This window comes from Enhydra lutris, unplaced genomic scaffold (assembly GCF_002288905.1).
Source record: "Enhydra lutris kenyoni isolate GAN:26980312 unplaced genomic scaffold, ASM228890v2 scaffoldscaffold86, whole genome shotgun sequence".
Taxonomy (NCBI): Eukaryota; Metazoa; Chordata; class Mammalia; order Carnivora; family Mustelidae; genus Enhydra; species Enhydra lutris.
This window is the reverse complement of record NW_019154170.1, coordinates 1,193,218-1,212,262: the sequence shown is the minus strand read 5'-3', so window position 1 is coordinate 1,212,262 and position 19,045 is coordinate 1,193,218. Positions and strand designations below refer to the sequence as shown.

At 56.3% G+C, this 19,045-nt stretch overlaps 2 protein-coding genes across 6 annotated transcripts in view; both read left to right on the top strand.

Moving 5' to 3' along the window:
* The window catches only part of LOC111161642 (myosin IF), a 33,073-nt gene extending 19,890 nt beyond the window's left edge, over positions 1-13,183 (top strand). Inside the window, exons 19-30 of the mRNA XM_022525405.1 lie at positions 1,058-1,164; positions 1,666-1,764; positions 1,865-2,009; positions 7,891-8,005; positions 8,099-8,268; positions 8,966-9,111; positions 9,450-9,596; positions 9,713-9,861; positions 10,352-10,435; positions 10,968-11,163; positions 11,250-11,419; positions 12,092-13,183. Coding sequence (XP_022381113.1) covers positions 1,058-1,164; positions 1,666-1,764; positions 1,865-2,009; positions 7,891-8,005; positions 8,099-8,268; positions 8,966-9,111; positions 9,450-9,596; positions 9,713-9,861; positions 10,352-10,435; positions 10,968-11,163; positions 11,250-11,419; positions 12,092-12,168 — 1,605 coding nt within the window. The 3' untranslated portion in view covers positions 12,169-13,183. The remainder of the gene's footprint in view (positions 1-1,057; positions 1,165-1,665; positions 1,765-1,864; positions 2,010-7,890; positions 8,006-8,098; positions 8,269-8,965; positions 9,112-9,449; positions 9,597-9,712; positions 9,862-10,351; positions 10,436-10,967; positions 11,164-11,249; positions 11,420-12,091) is intronic.
* Positions 13,184-15,437: 2,254 nt separating this feature from the next.
* LOC111161744 (zinc finger protein 414) lies at positions 15,438-19,045 on the top strand. 5 transcript variants are annotated; one of them, XM_022525651.1, is made up of 9 exons: positions 15,438-15,552; positions 16,259-16,571; positions 16,895-17,002; positions 17,095-17,200; positions 17,743-18,086; positions 18,167-18,217; positions 18,518-18,565; positions 18,671-18,844; positions 18,938-19,045. In XM_022525651.1, the coding sequence occupies exons 1-9, from the start codon at positions 15,550-15,552 to the stop codon at positions 19,009-19,011; spliced, it is 1,221 nt and encodes a 406-aa protein (XP_022381359.1). In that variant the 5' UTR covers positions 15,438-15,549; the 3' UTR covers positions 19,012-19,045. The 5 variants fall into 5 exon arrangements, with proteins under 5 accessions (XP_022381359.1, XP_022381360.1, XP_022381356.1 ...); XM_022525652.1 differs by lacking the exon at positions 18,518-18,565; XM_022525648.1 differs by having other exon boundaries at positions 18,671-19,045.

Here is a 19,045-nt window from a genome sequence, read left to right as displayed (position 1 = left end):
TCCCCAAACTGTCTCCAGAACTTTCTCCAGAACTTTCCATCTTTCCACACTGAGACTCTGTCCCCATGAAGAACAGACTCCCCACCCCCTGCCCCAGCCCTGGATCCCACCATCTCCCCTCTGTCTCTGTGGACAGGAACTCCTTTGGGGACCTCCTGGGAGTGGGGTCCTGTGGGATGTGTCTTTCTGTGGCTGGCTTACCCCACTCAGCAAAGTGTCCTCAAAGTTCGTCCATGTTGAAGCAGGTGTCAGGACGTCCTTCCTCTTGAAGGCTGAAGTCTTGCAGCTATAAATGGACCTCATTTGTCCCATCCATTCCTCCACGGGTGGACACTCGGGTTGTTTTCACCTTTTCCCTATGGTGAATAATGTTGCTGTCAACTGGGTGTCCCATTCTAAAAATCTCTTCATAACCCCGCACTGGGCACTCGCCAGTGCAGGCAGCCAACGTGGGACACTTTACAGATAAGGGACTAGCCGCACCTGGGGCTTGGGGAGACCAAGGCTCAGAGCAGCAGTCACTGGCCTGGATCACACAGCAGAGCCACAGTCCACATCAAGGTCTCTCAGGCCACCCTCTCCAGTCCCCCGACCTGGAACAATGTCCTTTCTAGTCTCTTCCAAGGGACTAAAATGCACAACCCAAGGTGCACACACACACACACACACACACACACACACACATGATTCCCTACTTCCAAAGAAGTAGTCCCCCCAAAGGACAGGCAGGAATGGTCAATGCAACATGCTCTCTTGAGAGCTCTGTTACTCTATCAAAAAACGTTTGCTGAGCACTTGCTAGGCGCCAGATTAAGTGGTGGGTGCTGCAGACAGGAGAGCTCCTGGTCTGAGGCCCAAGGATCAGGCAGACCCACAATATCAAGTCCCCATGGTGTGCACTAATGGAAGAATGCCCAGACCAGGGACGCCGGGCCCCGTGGCTCCCTGGGAGCCAGCCCAATGTGTCTCTGTCTCCTGGGCCTGTATTCAGGGTGGGAGGAGAGAGGGTCCAAGGGTCCCATCTGTGCACCCATCCTCTCCTTCTCCTCCACCTCAGAAACAAGCCAATGACCTGGTGGGCACGCTGAAGAGATGTACCCCCCACTACATCCGCTGCATCAAGCCCAACGAGACCAAGAAGCCCCGTGACTGGGAGGAGAGCAGGTGAACACCAGGGGCACCAATCCACCCACACTGTCCCCCCAGACCGACCCTCCTCCCAGAGCCCGCCCAGAGTCACGGGACCCATTCCAAGACTGAGCGAGGCTGACCCCTAGGACCAGCGCAAAACTCCTCAGGGGTCCCGGCGTTCTACCTGGCACCGACCAAGATCCCTGGACTCCAGGGATGAGCAGAACCGAGTGTAGAGTGACCCAGGGACTAGCACAGTCCCCTCTGTCCCCAAACCCTAGGACACACCCCTAGAATTAACCCTGGAACTGGAACTCACACAGACCACCTCCCCCTAGAAGGAAGGCCCCCACCCCACCGAACTGACTCCTGGACACAGAAGTCACCCCCTCCCCCACCCAAACTGTCCCCAGCACGAATCCAGACCCCCAGGTCTCACAACTGTCTTTCCCAGCCCAGCTCAGCAGCAGCCCCCTCCCCCCACCCCCACTCCAGACCAGGGAGTACAGGAGACTCACACTGCCTCCCCCTCAGGGTCAAGCACCAGGTGGAGTACCTAGGCCTAAAGGAGAACATCAGGGTGCGCCGGGCTGGCTTCGCCTACCGCCGTCAGTTCTCCAAGTTCCTGCAGAGGTGAGGCTCCCCCGCCTGCCCCCGGCCCCCATCGCCAGTCCGCAGAGGAACCGCCAGCACAGACATGCACCCCAAACCCTCCCACACCCTCTGCCTCCAGGTACGCCATCCTGACCCCTGAGACGTGGCCCCAGTGGCGTGGGGATGAACGTCAGGGGGTCCAGCACCTGCTCCGGGCGGTCAACATGGAGCCAGACCAGTACCAGATGGGGAGCACCAAGGTCTTTGTCAAGAACCCCGAGTCGGTGAGTGTGAGAGACACCTGCATCCCCGCATGGGCGCGGGTCCGGCTCTTCAGGCCCCTTCACGCCTCGGGCCTGTTGCCTTACCCCCTTAGAGCCTCTGTTCCTCCATCTGGAAAGTGGGGAGAGTGGTAGCCCCCTGCAGGATGGGGGTGAGGCTCAGACAAAACAGGAAGTCCGCTAGGTAGGGTGTGGCAGGTAGCAAGTGCTCAGAAAAACCCGAATTAGCCGGACAGGCACAGGGCCCAGGAGGCAGAGGGGGAAACACGTAACCCACAAGGGGCAAGAACTCACAGCTTCTCCAGAACGTCACTTGTCCGTCTTTCTACTTTCTTCCTTTTTTCCCCTAACGTCCTTCTGTGCTTTCTTCTCTCCTATGTTTTCTTACCTCTTCCCTCCTTCCTTCCTTCGTGAGCACACTGAGTCCCTGGGTCTGAGACTCTCATCAAAGCCGTGGTTGGCTGATCCCAACACCTGCCCCAGGCCCTGAGCTACCGCAGACAAACCTGACTCCGCATTCTCCACGCACAAACCATCCCTCCTGCACCGCACCAGCTCTAAGCCTTTTAGCAAAAGTCTGGGAAGGCCACCAACGTGAAGCTGCGTCTGCTTGCAGGGAGAAAACGAAGTCACAATGACAGATCTGTTCTGGGGACCTACTGTAAGCATGGTGACTGTCGTTGACAGTGCTGTGCTACAGACTGGGAACTTGCTCCGAGCAGATCTCCCCTGTTCTCACACCACAAAAAAAGAAATGGCAACCATCCGAGCTAGCTAGCCTAGGAGGCCATCATTCTGCAATGTACATGTATCAAATGCATGTATATATGTATGTATACATGTATCAAATCAAGGCCTGCGCACCTTAAATTTACACAATGTTATATGTCAGTTATATCGCAATAAACCTGGGGCGGGGGGGACTCTTTTAAACAGCAACAATGACAAGGAGAACAAAAATCAGGGCCAAAGCAGAGGTGGGGCACCCGGCTGGCTGTCCGTGGAGCACGTAACTCTTGGTCTCAGGGTTGGAAGTTTAAGCCCCCATGTTAGGTGTAGAGATCCCTTAAAAATAAAATCTTAAAAAATAAATAAATAAAAAGGCAGGGCAAGGAATCCCCTTGGGTGGCCTGCCTGGCCACCTGCTTCTATACGAGCACTGGAGAGCAAACCGGGAGCTGGCCGTCTGGATGAGATGTGCCAGCTCACACACTCCCATGCAAATCTTATGTCCCCCAGCCTGGGCCAAGCTGGAGCCCTGGGGAAAGGGCGGCCGCCTGCCCAGGGCTGGCTAAGTGCCTCATCGCCTGCATGGTCAGAGCACCTGCCCTACCAGCCCCTCAGGGACTTGAAAGCAACTGGATTGCCTAGATGATTCCCTTGACGTTACTGTAACTTACAAGTGACTGTTCCCTCATCAAACCAGACACATAACACAGTGGAGAGGAGACTCTGGAGATTTCACTGCTACAAAAATTGCTGGGGCTACTGTTTGGTTTAGTTAGTAGAGCATGTGACTCTTGGTCTCAGGGTCATGTGTTCAAACCCCACGTTGGGCAAAGAGGAAAGAAAGAAAAGAAAGAGACTCCGAGGAGAGAAGGAGAAAGAGAAAGAGAGAGGAGGGAGGGAGGGAAGGAGGGAGGGAGGGGAAGAAAGAAAGGAGAGAGAGAGGGAAAGGAGGAAAGGAAAGGAAGGGAAGGGAAAGGGTAAGGGAAGGAAAGGAAAGGAAAAGGAAAAGGAAAGGAAGGGGAAGGGGAAGGAAAGGGAAGGAAAAGGGAAGGGAAGGGAAGGAAAGAAGAGGAAAAGGGAAGGGAAGGGAAGGGAGGAAGGGAGGAAGGGAGGAAGGGAGGAAGGAAGGAAGGAAGGAAGGAAGGAAGGAAGGAAGGAAGGAAGGAAGGAAGGAAAAGAAGAAAATTGTCTTGGGTGCTCAGGCTCTTCTTGGTCCCCCAAACTTGTCTGTACCTAACTCTAGACCTTCTCCCTATAGATGCATTTGCTCCAAGAAATAAGAACAGTCTTTGGGACCCTGGGTGGAGCAGTCAGTTCAGCACCCAAATCTTGGTTTTGTCTCAGGTCATGATCTCAGGGTCGTGAGATGGAGCCCAGTGTTGGGCTCTGAGCTCAGCCAGGTGTCCACGGAAGACTCTCTCTTCCTCTCCCCTCAGCCCCTCTCCCCATCGCTCTCATTGTCTCTCAAATAAACCTTTTTTAATTTTTTAAAAATTGACCCTGAAAAAAAGCAAATAGACAAAGCTAGCACTGGCTAAGACTATATCAGGTAAAATCAAATTCTGACCCAAAAATGCAGTCTGCACACTTTGAGGTGAGGAAGATGAACTGGCTGGAAATAATGACGTTCGCAAAGGGAAAAACTTGGTGGAAACATTTTGTAAGGAAAAAAGAAAAGCTGAAAATTTGCCCGGGACAAAACTGATCCCAATGAGAATCATTTTAGTAAAATGAAAACAGAAGAAACAAACATGGGAACAGTTTTATGACTGTTTATAACTGGGCTGTATCAAAATTGATCAAATTAACTTACTCTAATGGAGTTGGGGACTTTCTCAACCACAAATGCCCTTACCCAGGATGATTCTGACTTGGAATCTGTGTCTTGTAAACATGGACTCAAAATATCCTTGATGTGGGGTGCCTGGGTGGCTCAGTGGGTTAAGCCTCTGCCTTCGGCTCAGGTCATGATCTCAGGGTCCTGGGATCGAGCCCCACATCGGGCTGTCTGCTCAGCAGGGAGCCTGCTTCCTCCTCTCTCTCTGCCTGTCTCTCTGCCTGCTTGTGATCTCTATCTGTCAAATAAATAAATAAAATCTTAAAAAAAATATCCTTGATGTTTTACGCACGTGCTGGCCTTCACTGCCCATCATGCCGGGCGTGTTCATTTCCGGTGGCTACTGTAACAAGTGCCACCAACTGGATAGCTGAAGTCAACAGAAATTAATTTCCTCGTGTTTCTGAAGGCTAGAAATCCAAAATCAAGGTGTCAACAGGGCCATGCTCCCGCTAAAGTCTCCAGGGAAGATCTTTTACTCTCCCTAACATCTGGTGGTCGCCCGCTGTCCTTGCCATTCCTGATCACCCTGGTCTCTGCCTCTGTCATCACATGGCCTCCTCCTCTGTGTCAGGGTCCAAATGTCCCTCTTGGAAGGACACCAGTCATACTGGACTGAGGGCCCACCCTACTCCAGTATGACCTCATTTTAACTTTATTACATCTGCAAAGACCCTCTTTCCAGTCAAGGTCACATTCACAGCTTCCCAGTGGACATGAATTTGGGGGTGGGGAGAAACACTATTCAAGCCAGTACACCAAGTTAACCTCAGATCTGGGGCCCATCTCACACACCTTAACCACACACAACTCTGCCCTCAGCACATAAAGGAGATGAATTTTATTTTTAAAAAGATTTTATTTATTTGAGAGAGAGAGAAAGAGAGCACGAGCAGGAAGAGAGGCAGAGAGAAGCAGACTCCCTGCTGAGCTAGGACCCTCTGACTCAGGGCTCAATCCCCGGACCCTGGGATCATGACCTGAGCCAAAGGCAGACGCTTAACTGACTGAGCCACCCAGGTGCCCTGAAGGAGATGAATTTTATTTTTTTTTAAGATTTTGTTTATATATTTGAGAGAGAGTGCCAAAGCAGGGGAGGGGCAGAGGGAGAGGGACAAGCAGACTCCCCACTGATCAGGGAGCCCAATGTGGGGCTTGATACCAGGACCCCAGGTTCATGACCTGAGCCAAAGTCAGTCATTTAATCGACTGAGCCACCCAGACACCCCAGAAGGAGATGAATTTTAAACTCTGTAGACAGGAAGATTCCTTTCCCAAATTGAAAATGAATACCCTTCCTGAGCAGAAATAACAAGGTTGCAGGACACTCATCCCATCTGCCCTGAACAGCTAAGGCAGAGAGGACTCCTGGTTGACCCCCACTTCTGCAAGTTCTTTATTCATACTTGACGTCCTCTCGGCAAAGTGCAGAATGTACTTATGTGTCCTCCAGACACCCTATATGAGGCATTACTTAGGCATAATTTGCACACAGACACACTGACCCAGAGAATATCTGTCTGAGAAACAAAGGGGATATGGAAACTCCACTAGATTCCCTGCAGGCCGTGAAGCTTTAATCTTGGTGGGGTTAGGATTTCTTCCTGGTGAAAAGATCCCCACCTTTCGTGAACACTTATAAACACCCACAGCTTTAAAAGTTCTCAAAGATTTGAGAACTCAAATGGGTTAAGGCCTCTGCCTTTGGCTCAGGTCATGGTCTCAGGGTCCTGGGATCGAGCCCCGCGTCGGACTCTCTGCTCAGCGGGGAAGCTGCTTCCTCCTCTCTCTCTCTGCCTGCCTCTCTGACCACTTGTGATCTGTCAAATAAATAAATAAAAATCTTAAAAAAGTTCTCAAAGATGAATAAAGATTAATTTATTTTAGAGAGAGAATGGGCAGGGGAAGGGGCAGAGGGAGAGGAAGAGGAAGAGAGAGCGAGCATGAGTGAGGGGAGGAACAGAAGGAGAGGGAGAGAGGGAGAGAAAAAGAGAAGCGACTCCCTGCTGAAGACAGACCCCCCTCCCCCATGGGGGCTCAGTCTCACGACTCTGAGATCATGACCCGAGCCCAAAATCAAAAGTTGGATGCTCAACCAAGCCACCCAGGTGCCCCTCCAAACGTACTTTTTAAAGTGCATTTGAACCAAGTATCTACAGAATTACTTTAGTCCTCGCAGGGAACCCTGGGGTTTCTGGGAAACATCAACCATCTTGGTGTCAGCGAAGCAGACAGGCGGGCTTTTAGCAGTGATGTGATATTTGTGTATTTAACAAATCCCTCTGGGTGAAGTGCTAATTATTTTCCTAAAGAAAGACTCATTTTATTTACAGTATTTCCCATTCCGATATATCCCTGACAATGCTGTCCCTTTTATCACTAAATTGGTTTGAATTACAACATTCCCCAGTCATCTGTCCTATTCCACTAGGTTGTTCTTTTTTTTTTTTTCTAAAGAGTTTATTTATTTATTTGACAGACAGAGATCACAAGTAGGCAGAGAGGCAGGCAGAGACAGACAGAGGAGGAAGCAGGCTCCCTGCTTAGCAGAGAGCCTGATGCGGGGCTCGATCCCAGGCCCCTGAGATCATGACCGGAGCCAAAGGCAAAGGCTTTAACCCACTGAGCCACCAAGGCGCCCCTCCACGAGGTTGTTCTATTCTGCAGTCAGCACCCCATTGTTCTTATTACTATAGACTTATAAGTTTTCATATCCAGTAGGCTCCTTTCCTTGATATGTTCACAGTTTATTCTAAGTGAAGGGACATCCTTCATGGCATTTCAACTCTGACTTGCTCTAATAGAGTTTATACCCTAAGATCCCTCTGGACTCAAAAGTCTGCTCTCTGCAAAAGCTTCTATTCCAGGGCCGCCAGGTACGGCTGTGCAGGTTGTGCACTATACAACTACCTGGTCTCCAGGTACATCACAGTCCTGTGTGCCAGATTTTCATATTTACAGTATTTTGTTGGTTTCTAAGATGCACATTGGTTCACGTTTCTAACGTCTCTGAAATCAGGGTGCACCTCACATGGGTGACATGCCATAACTTGATTAGCAGTGTGAGAAACGGTGATGTTACACCACTTCAGGCAAGACACAGCTAGGAAGAGGCAGAGCTGGGATTTGAACCCTGCAAGACCGGCCCACAATGCGGGGGCTTGTGCTCCATATTTGGAGGGAACCCTGGGTCGAGTCATTGGGAAGAAAAAAAAATATTTGCCATAGTGTGTAAGCATGTGTGCAGGTGCTGGTAAGCAAAAGCAAGTGGGCAGGATGGGGTTGGAGAAAGACCCACCGCCCCTCCCTCTTGCCCAGCTCTTCCTTCTGGAGGAGATGCGAGAGCGCAAGTTCGATGGCTTTGCCCGCACCATCCAGAAGGCCTGGAGGCGCCATGTGGCAGTCCGGAAGTACGAGGAGATGCGGGAGGAAGGTGAGAGGCCACAGGTGGGAGGCTCAGGGTGGGGACAGGTGGACTTGGAGGAGCCAGGCCACAACCTCTGCCCCTGACCCGGTGTCCCCACAGCTTCCAACATCCTGCTGAACAAGAAGGAGCGGAGACGGAACAGCATTAATCGGAACTTCGTTGGGGACTACCTAGGGCTTGAGGAGCGGCCGGAGCTGCGTCAGTTCTTGGGCAAGAGGGAACGCGTGGACTTCGCTGACTCGGTCACCAAGTACGACCGCCGCTTCAAGGTGAGGCTCTAACAGGTGGGCGCGTCTGGGACCCTGGCCCCAGCCTGGCAACCCCACCAGAGGCGCCCCCTCAGCTGGCCCAGACACACCTGTCCACTGGTATATATTCACCTAGCCTAGATACACCTGCCCCATCACAGATACACCCTCAACTGGGCCAGACACACCTGTGCACAGGTACACACGCAACTAGCTTAGATACGTCTGCTATTAAGCAGGCCCTCATGGAGCCCAGACACACCTGTCCTTCGCATACACCGTCACCTGGCCAGACACAGCTGTCTGCAATTATACACGTCCCTCGCCCAGAAGCCCTGACCGTAGGGCCACCCCCATTCGCCCTGGACACACCTGTCCATTAGGTATACCCTCAGCCAGTCTAGATAGGTATGTCAATTAGATGTATCTTCATCTGGCCCAGATACACCTGTGCCCAGGTACACTCTCATCTGGCCTGGGCATCCAGCAGCTATGCATCCGCCTCTCCTGTACCTGTTCCCTGGCCCGGGAATCCCTCCCTAGCCAATATACCCGTACTTAACCTCCTATCTCTTACATAATGCAATTCCTCATATACCTTCACGTGGAGGGAAACACTCAGCTGACCTGTCCTTCCCCTGCCTGAGGTTGATCCCCTGGAGCCAGGTGGCCCGTGCCCGGAGCTCTGGCCACCAGCTCTGCTCCTGCATCCTCACAGCCCATCAAAAGGGACTTGATCCTGACGCCCAAGTGTGTGTATATAATCGGACGGGAGAAGGTGAAGAAGGGACCAGAGAAGGGCCAGGTGCGTGAGGTCCTGAAGAAGAAGCTGGAGATCCAGGCCCTCCGGGGAGTTTCCCTCAGGTGAGGCCAGGTCCTCCCCCGCCCCAGTCGCCCTCATCTGCCCTCACACTTCTCACCCCATCTGTCACCCAGACCATCTAACGTACCGCTATACCCGTAACCCTCTCTTGGCCCTACCTGCCACCTTCCCCTGCCCCCACACTCATCCTCATGTGCCAAGAGCACCTGTCCCCTCACCTGACGCTTCTCTGGGATCACCTTCCCCAGCTCCTCGCCGCCACCTCTGGCCTTTCCCCCGCCTGCATCAGCCGTCACCTCCCTTCACCCGACCGTCCCCGTCGCACCTCACATTTCAGTCCTGCCCCCATCACCTGCCTTCCCTCCCACCCCTCCCCCAGCACGAGGCAGGACGACTTCTTCATCCTCCAAGAAGACGCCGCCGACAGCTTCCTGGAGACCGTCTTCAAGACCGAATTCGTCAGCCTCCTGAGCAAGCGCTTCGAGGAGGCGGCGCGGAGGGCGCTGCCCCTCACCTTCAGCGACACGTACGCCCCCGCCCCCGTCCCCGGGCTGGGCTGGGCACAGCGCCCCCTCTCCCGCCCCGCGGCCCCGGCCAGCTTGGGGAGTGGGCGTCCCCGCAGCTTCCTCCTCTCCCCCACAGACTACAGTTCCGAGTGAAGAAGGAGGGCTGGGGAGGAGGTGGCACCCGCAGTGTCACTTTCTCCCGTGGCTCCGGCGACGTGGCGATGCTCAAGGCTAGCGGCCGGTCCCTCACAGTCAGCGTGGGCGACGGGTTGCCCAAAAGCTCCAGTGAGTCTGCACAGAGCTGGGGGCGGAGCCAAAGAGGCGGAGCCTGAGGAGGCGGGGCCAGCAAGGGGACTAAGGCTGTGGGGGCGGAGCCACTGAGGTCGGCCCGGAGCAGGTGAGGGCCACGGAGGGGTGGGTAGAGAAAGACGTAGGGGTAAGGACGCAGCTACAGAGAGCGCAGGGTCAGCGAGGTAAGCAATGAATGGGAGAGAAACGTTGAGGGGGCGTGGCCATGCCAATAACCCCCCCCAACAGTGGGCGGACCTAGAAGACCCGAGCCAAAGAGAGGTGGGTCTTGCGGGGCTGAGCCACTTGTTGGGCAGAGTCTTCTCAGTAACTGCGGGGCGGGGTCGATGGGACAGCCAGGGAACCGGCGTGGGGGGGGGGGGGGGGTCTGGGGCGGAGCCACAGAGTGGACTGGACTTGTGGGCGGGGCCAAGAGCCTGCTGTGGTCTGGTCCTCACTCAAATTCCCAAATCCTTTCCCCTTTCAGAGCCTACACGGAAGGGAATGGCCCAAGGAAGACCTCGAAGGTCAGCCCAGGCCCCTACCCGGGCAGCCCCGGGGCCTCCCAGAGGTGAGGAGACGTGTCTTCCCTTGCCTCTCGTGTGCTCCAAGACCCAAGCCACGCCAGCTGTCAACAGATAGAGCAGACCACTCTGTTCTCTGCCTAGAACTCTCCACAGCTCCCCCTCTTCCACAGATTACAGACTAAGCTTAGTCGGATCTAGAGCCCTTCAGAAGCCAAACCCAGCTAACCACCAACCTTTCTCTCCTCCCATCGTATATTTCTGTCACTCGAGCTACATCTTACTCTGTCGGTTTAACAAATTTGTTCTTATCTCCAAGCCTTTGCTTGGGCTGTTTACTCCTCTTGTGTCGCACATTTTCACTTAGCTTGAGCTCCTACTCATCCTCCAAGACCCACCTACAGAAGAGGATGGGGGAAATCTTACCCCTGCAGAGCCTCCCTCTGGACCAGTCCTTACCATGCTGTGTTGAGCATATGACTGGTTGCCTCCTCCCTCAGCCTGGGATCTTGGGAGCTAAGTCCTCCCCAAATGCTACCTTCACCCTGATAAATGCTCCCACTCTTCCTCCTGCAACAGGCCTGGGCCACAATGGGGTGCCTCCTTCTGCCAGAAGTGGGCCCCTGCCCCTGGAGATCCCATCTGGAAGGGGCTCCCAGCAGCCTTTCCGGGGCCCTCCATCCTCAGCCCTGAGGGCCAGTAGACGCCCCCGGGCAAGGCCCCCCTCGGAACACAACACAGAATTCCTTAATGTGCCTGACCAGGGTGTGGCAGGGTAAGTGAGTTATAAGGAGAACCCCAGGAGGTGGACAGGGGGCAGGGGAGTGTCTGGGCTGTGATGACGCCTCCCTGTGCCCACAGCATGCAGAGAAAGCGCAGTGTGGGGCAGCGACCTGAGCCGGGCGTTGGCCGACCCAAGCCCCAACCTCGGATGCATGGCCCGCGGTGCCGGGCACTGTACCAGTACGTGGGCCAAGATGTGGACGAGCTGAGTTTCAACGTGAACGAGGTTATCGAGATCCTCATGGAAGGTGTGTGTCCCAGGCCATAGAGGGGAAGAGTCAGAACCCTGACACAGCCAGGCAACACCCCATTCCTGCACACCCTTCCCAAGGAGAACGGAAACAACCAGCGCCCACTAAAGATATGCTCTTCCGAGCTGGTGACTGCATAGGCTAGAAGGCCTTGGGTCTGAAGTTTCCCTCCTAGGACACTGGGGGCCTGGCCTCCCAGCAGCATGACCAATCCCTGGGGCCTCATTTTTCTCTCCTGTCGAGCACAGTGCTAATAGCAGAACCTACCTCACCCCTTGTCTGGATGGGCCAGGCCACCTTCCTACCTTACTCCACTGGGCTGCCCCCCACCCAGAGGGGCTTGGAACTCAGCAGCATCCTCTGTGGGTAAATGGGGAGCCCCAAAGGGGTCACTCACTGGTCCATCATGGGGAATGAGGGGAGGCACCTGTAGAAAGAGATGAGGGACGAGCACAAGAGAATGGAATAGAACATGACAGAGTGTGAGGCAGTAGCAAGAAAAACCACTTGTCCGTCCATCCCTCCCTCCTTTCCATCTGTTGACAGTTCTCTTTTCAATGTCTGCCTTCTGCCACACCAGTGGCAATGACTAAAACAGGCAGGGAGCCAGCATGAAGGCTTTCTCCTAGATGGGCTGGACACCGCCTCACGCTCCCTTCTCACCCACAGATGCCTCAGGCTGGTGGAAAGGCCGGCTGCATGGCCAGGAGGGCCTCTTCCCAGGAAACTACGTGGAGAAGATCTGAGAGGGGGCCCAGATTCTGCCTCCTGCCTGCCCGCAGGAGGGGGAACCGGGGAACCAGGCCCCGCCGGCGAGGGCCTCATTTTCCTTGGCTGCTTTAGCCCGAAGGTCCAGCCCAGTGGCCTCCAGCCCAGCCCAGCCTAACCCAGGCCCTGGGTCTGGGGGTCACCACCGCAGCCCCCCCAGGGCCCTGGCCTCCCCCGTGTCACACACGTTGCCTCCTGTGTCAAACAGGGCTAACTGCATGAATCTACCTCCCAGCTGCCTTGTGAGTATAAATGAGTAATGTCCTGTCGGCAAAGTGCCACAGTTGGGGACACCTTGACAAGAAAGACTCCCCTTCTTCTGTCATCACTAAGGCAATAAACATTTGCCAGGTGAAAGTGTGAATTAATTTGCCTTCTCACAAGGCTGAGGGAGAAGCTGCAAATACTCCAAAACTGGGAGCCGGGAGAAATTTTGTCACTTGCCTGAGATCCCTCAGAGCCAAGGCTTGAACTCGTATATACCCCCCACCCCATCTCTCCCAAAGGTGGAGTTTGTCCCACCTGCCTGCTCTTGGCCTTTTGCATCCCAGCCTTCCTGTAGAAAATAGCCTGGGGGGTCCTGTCAGCTTTGAATCTGCAGGCCCCAAAGCCATCGGGGACCTGATTGGACCCTGAGGAAGGAGGCAGGTCCCACATGGCCCATCACCATCCAGTCTGGGCCAACCCTGGCCCCTGCACCTGCCCCCCCTCCCCCCCGCCCCGTGTCTGTGCCTTCTTAGCCCTCCCTCACCTGGGGTCAGGACAAGTTCTGATATGCAAGGGCCCTGGCTTTCCACACCTATTGCCATGGATTTAGGGGGTCAGCCTCACTACTGGTCTCCCCAGATGCTTCCAAGCCAGTGATGGAGTCTGAGCCTTTGGGGATCCTGCCATGGGCTTAAGTATCCCGACTTTCCAAACGGACACCCACTCTGGGCTCAGACCCTCAAGGAGCAGTCAGTCTGGGAGAGACGGAGCCAAGCCGGTGGGGTCAGGACTGGGTCAGAGAAGGGGCAGGGGCTGGGGCAGGGGAAGGGGACGCAGAGAGAGAGTGGGCATTGCTGGAGGAGGCAAGAAGGAAGAAAAGGGTTTGGGGTCAGCAGATCTTGATGGCAAACGCCACATACAACGATCCAGGCTGTGACAGGAGAACTCAGGCAGGGGACACCTACCCAGCCGGGAAGGATGGGAGACGGGCTCTCAGAGAAAGACTGGCCAGTAGCCCCTTCTGCAGGATCTGAACCCTCTCTCTTCTGTCCCTAACTTGGGAAGCTGAGTGTGGCTGAAAAAAGAGAAAAAAAAATAAATCCCAAGGTTGCCACTGGGTCTCAACAGCTCTTTTATTCACCAATCATTATACAGAAGCACTTACCCATTCCCCTGAATGTCCCTGGTTTCCTCCATCTCTGATTTCCGTCCCTCCACTGCCCAGCCACCCCCGTGTATGCCTCTCTCTGCAACACTTAGATGTTAGAACAGGCTGGGGAGAAAGGGCGGGAGCCACCAACCTCATCAGCTGGACATTCTCTGGGGCTAAAGAGGAACTGGGGCGTCCTCTTCCACCTCCCTACTCTCTCCTTGCACTCACCATGCAGTCTGCCTGCCCTGACATTTTGGGGTACAGCCCTCGGGCCCCACCGCCATGGCGGTCACCCCATTTACAGGAAGTAGGGCCTTCTGGGCCTCACATCTAGGTTACAGCATCTTCAGACTGCAAACCTCAATCGCCTTGGCCCTGCCCACTCCACAGCCCCACATCCTGTTGACTTAGAGAATTTCTTAAGCCTGGCCTCTCCTCTCCCTTCCTTGGGTCCGTGTCCTTCTGAGGCCTCACCCCACCCTTCCCCAGGTTGCACTAGCCTCCTCTCCACACACAAACGCACCTCCACCCTGTGTCAAATGATCTGTTTTGGTTTTTTTTTTTTAGATTACTGAGCTTTTCACTGTATTCATTATCATCAAAACCACATTTTTTTAAAAAATTCAAACAGCACAAAGTATTAAAAGACTGTCTCTCCCTCACTTAAAAAATCTGTTCCCCTCCCCACTTTTTTACTGTCTCCTTCTAATGGTATTCTCCACATATAAAGGCACATGGGTACCTCTTCTGTACACAGATGGAAATACACTGCACATAAAGTCTACACTTGCCAGAACGCAAGATACCTCTGGAACGTTAAATAATGCCTTATAGAGACCTGAGATCAAAGATTCACTTTCCCATCCCCCTCAACTGCCCATCCTCCCAACAACAATCAGGAATCAGATGGTGGACCTCCCCCTGCTAAAAATACATCAATGGTAAGAATAGAAACCACACTCCTCTCTATGGTTCATGAGGTCCTGTGTGACCCTCCGTGCACCAAGTTCACTTTCTGACCTCCACACTCTGCCTCCACTCTGTTCCAGCAGTGAGCTGATCTCCTTACTGGTCCTTGAGAAAGACAAGCTTGTCCCTCCCCACCTCGGGACATTTGTACAGCTATCCACTTCCAGAGTCGCCTGACCTTCCATTTGCTCACATCTTCCTGACCAGCTCAAAAGTCAACTCACAGAGAGACTTCCCTCCTTCCTGTGTGTGCCTGTGTGTGTGTGTGTGTGTGTGTGTGTGTGTGTGTGTGTGTGTTTTCCTCTGTAGCAGTTAAAACACTAAGGTGGTTTTCTGGATTTGTTGACTCATCGTCTGTTTCCCCATTTTAAAATGTGAGCAAGCCCCTGAGGGCAAGGATGTTTGTCCTGTCCTCTGAGTCCCCAACGCCTAGCACACAGTAGGCGCTCAAGGAATGTAGGATGGATAGGTGACTTATTCCACGCCTGTCCACCCAGGGGTCTCCCTCCTTAGGCTACACCTGTCCGGAGGACAAGCGTTTGCTTCCGGCCCCTGGCTATCACAGGGAGCCCATTCCAACTTCAGAACTCAATGCACTGCAAATTTTCACGATCACTGCCACTTTCTCTCGAGGTGGCCCAATCAACACTCCCTCTTCAAAAAGGAGAGCAGCTAAGAGCTGGTGACGGGACGGGATAAAGGTACCCATTTTGCAGATGACAACAAGGGCCCGGAAGGATTTTTCCACAAGATCTCTGAGCACAGGGTCTTTAAAGGCTGTGCTTGCAAACCCGCAGCACCGCCTCCTCCAGGAGGACCCGGCCCGAAGGCCCCGCCCCCCTAGGGGCGCTGTGCGCAGGCCCCGCCCCCCTAGGGGCGCTGTGCGCAGGCCCCGCCCCCGATCTCGCGAGAGCTGGGAGGTGGAAAATGGCGTCGACGTGAGCACGAGCCCGCGGCCGCCCAGGGAGTCGCCGCAGCCTCAGCCGGAGCCACAGGAGCCGCAGGAACAAGAGGCTGAGCAGGGTCGAGGATGGTGAGCGCGGCGTTGCGGGTGCGGGCGCGGCGAACCAGCGGGTGCTGGCGGGGCGCGGCCGTGTCGCACGCGCACCGTCCGGCCGACCCCGCCCCCACATCCGGGCCTTCGCTGGTCGCTGGCTGTCACTTGGGGAACACCCCACCCCCGGCTTCCTGGCCCCGCTTCGACTGGGCCACGCCTACAGGACTCAGGCTCCGCCCCTGTTCCTTATGCATCCGGGCCCCTAGCACCTCCGGGTTTGGCTGCCCAGCTGCAGCCCGGTGGGTGTGTGTGTTTCCGTTCGGAGACAGTCCGCTTGATCCCTTCTGGCCTCTCCACGGTGTTCCTAGCGGCGCCGTGTTCGGAGCCTGGTCTTTGTAACCTGCGCCCCGCCCGCACCCCGTAGGCCACGGCCCTGCCCCCAAGTTAGGGACGAGGGACTGCTGTCTTCACAGGAGTTAATTCCTGACAGATACGCCTTTCTGCAGCTGGGACACCTCCCAGCTCCCTCCCAGAGGATGGAACACAGGAGGTTCAGTCCACCCTTATCCCCTACCCGCCCCTGATGGTGACTCCTTAGGATTGGGGCTGACGGGGTGATTTCTCAAGGGCGTTTGCTGCTTCAGGAATGTCCACAGGTCTTGGCGGGGTGGGAGGGGTTCCCATGGCTGGCCCAGGCCGACCTGGGCCCAGAGGGGTTCTCCCTGCCTTTTCCTTCCACTAGGAGGAGGAACCCTCGGGGCCCAACCCGGACATGCCGGCCCCTGCAGAGCCCAGCTTCAGTGAGACTGACAAGGAGGTGTTGTCCCCAGTTGCGGCTGCAGCAGCCACTTCCTCTTCCATGGGGGAGGAGCCAGGCCCTGAAAGGGCATCCACACCCCCAGTGTGGGACCGAGGAGGGCCTGGGGGGACCCAGCAGGGTGCCCCCTCAGCCCCAGACAGTGTTCAGCCCGGTCCTGGATCCAGCCTTGGCCCGACCAGCACCGTCCCTGGGACCAGCGAGGACCTGAGGCCTCCCAGACGACGCCAACAACCAGGTGATCTGTGATGGAGCCTTCTGGGGGCTCACAGGCCTTGGAACAATTAAGATGAATACAGATTATCTCCAGACTTGGGCCCCATCTAGAGGGAGTCACATTTACTGAGCACCAAGCGTAAGCCCGGCTGTGGCTACAATGATGAGCCAGCCAACCCAGTCCCTGCTCTCTGGCAGCTCCGCCTGCTGGGGGAAACAGATGGTAAAGGCCCTGGTAAGGAACCAGTAGGGTAATTCCAGCCTCATATATGCCTCTCTGGGGCAGAACTCGACATGTGGCCAGGGGAAGAGTGGGTGACACCCCCCTTTCCGTGCATCCTGCAGGGAAGCAGATACCCTGCTCCAGCCCTGGCTGCTGTCTCAGTTTCCCCAGTGTTCGAGACCTGGCACAACATCTGCGTACCCACTGCCCACCCACACAGTCCCTGGAAGGTAGGGCCAGAGTAGGGGGTGGGAGGCAGGCAGAGCCTTCAGGCCGGCCTTGGCCATCCCTCTCCACTCCTCTGGCCTTTCATCCCTGCCAGGCAAGCTCTTCCGCTGTTCCGCCCTGAGCTGCACGGAGACCTTCCCCAGCATGCAGGAACTGGTGGCACATGGCAAACTGCACTACAAACCCAACCGCTACTTCAAGTGAGACACTGACTATCCCGACTTCCCCTGGTGCTCGGTGATCAGGCCCCTGGCTGCTCCTTCCACCCCTGATTTGATCGCCACTACCTGGGGTCCAGGCCTTTCTCCCTTCCTAGTCGAGGGTGTGGGGGTGGGTGAGTCTGGCAGTGGGTGTGGCCTCGGGCCCTTACCTGCCTCCAAAGAGAGACTGGTTACTGGAGCGAGTCCCAGACACTCGAAGGGCGGAGCTCGGAAAGGGCGGGGCATGTCGTGTGTGTCTTCATCCCGTCCCTCCTGACCTTCTTAGAAGAAAACTGGCCACCTAAGTCAAAATTCAGACTTCCTTCCTCGTTTTCCCAGGGCAAGGACCCGGAGGGGTCCGGAAGGGTCGCGGCCACATTGGGGGGCGCTTAGAGCCACCTTCTCCCCCACGCAAGTGGGGGTTCTGTGATTTGGGCCTTAGGCTCCCTTACCACCCTCGTGCGGCGGCTCCCCAGGTAGCATCGGATAGGCCCTACCCTCGCCCCCCAGGAGACCCAGCCCAGTCCTATGCCTGCCCCCAGGTGTGAGAACTGCCTCCTGCGCTTCCGCACGCACCGCTCTCTCTTCAAGCACCTGCATGTTTGCGCCGAGCATGCGCAGAGCCCAGCCCCGCCGCCACCCCCCGCCCTGGACAAGGAGCCACCGGCGCCTGAGCGTCCCCCGGAGTCCGACACTGCTTCGGCGCCCGGCCTGCCGTTCCCGCTGCTCGAGCCCTTCACGACCCCCGCCCCTGCCCCCACCGGGCCCTTCCTGCCCTACTTGAACCCCGCGCCCTTTGGCCTAAGTCCCCCACGCCTGCGCCCTTTCCTGGCCGCGGCGCCCGGGCCGCCCGCCTCCAGCGCCGCAGTCTGGAAAAAGAGCCAAGGTGAGTGTGGGAACAGCGCTGCCTGAAGGGTGAGCCGGGCTTACCCAGACTTCTGACCTTGATCCGCCCGTTTATCTCAGGTGCCGGCGGCAGCCCGCGAAGACCCCAGGGCGGCTCCGACGCGCCCTCAGGTGCGTGCAGGTGACCACCAGGGAGGGGTGGAGGGGATTTTTCTGTTCTGCGCCCTGTGGGCCCCGGGGATGCTGGGAAGCAGCGTTGCCCGCCCCTTCCCAGGTGGCCAGAGCTGCCACCCCCGAAATACAAAATTTTTGCCTTAAAAATTATTAGCCCCTGAGCCTTCATCTGCGCCGGCGTTTCCGTGTAAAACCCGCGCCCGCTTCACAAGTCCTTTGCCCTGCGGTGGTTCCAGGGACGGGAGTGGGGGATTCGGATAAGTCAAGTTTAGTGCGGCCCCCCACCCCCAATTACAGGAGGGAACACGCTCGGGAGCAATGGATCAGCCAGGCCAGACAAGCCAGGTGCCCGGGAGCTGATGGGGAGGCGGGGAAAGGTCTGACCCGCACTCGTCCACGTCTACCATCCTTGGGGGTGGCCGGGACTGACGGGGTCCCGCCTGCCCGCAGGGCACGCGGCCCCGAGCCGCATCGTGTGGGAGCACACACGCGGCCGCTACTCGTGCATGCAGTGCGCCTTTTCCACGGCCTCGCGGCCCGCCATGACACTGCATCTGGAGGACCACCGCCCCATCGCCCCCGCGGCCCCGGGGCCCGGGCAGCCGCGCCCCGACGCGCGGGCGGGTAAGGCGGAGGAGCGCTCGAGTGGGGAGGGCGGGGACCCCGAGGCGAGGGGCGGGGCCGAGGCTCAGGCGACCCCTCCTCTGCCCCACCCAGACCCGGTCCCGCTTGCACCCAAGGTGTCTCCGCTGCTGTCAGAGGGGGAGTGTCCGGTTTTCTCGCCGTTCTGAATCCCGCCGCGGTGGGGAGGGGGGGGGAGTTGGA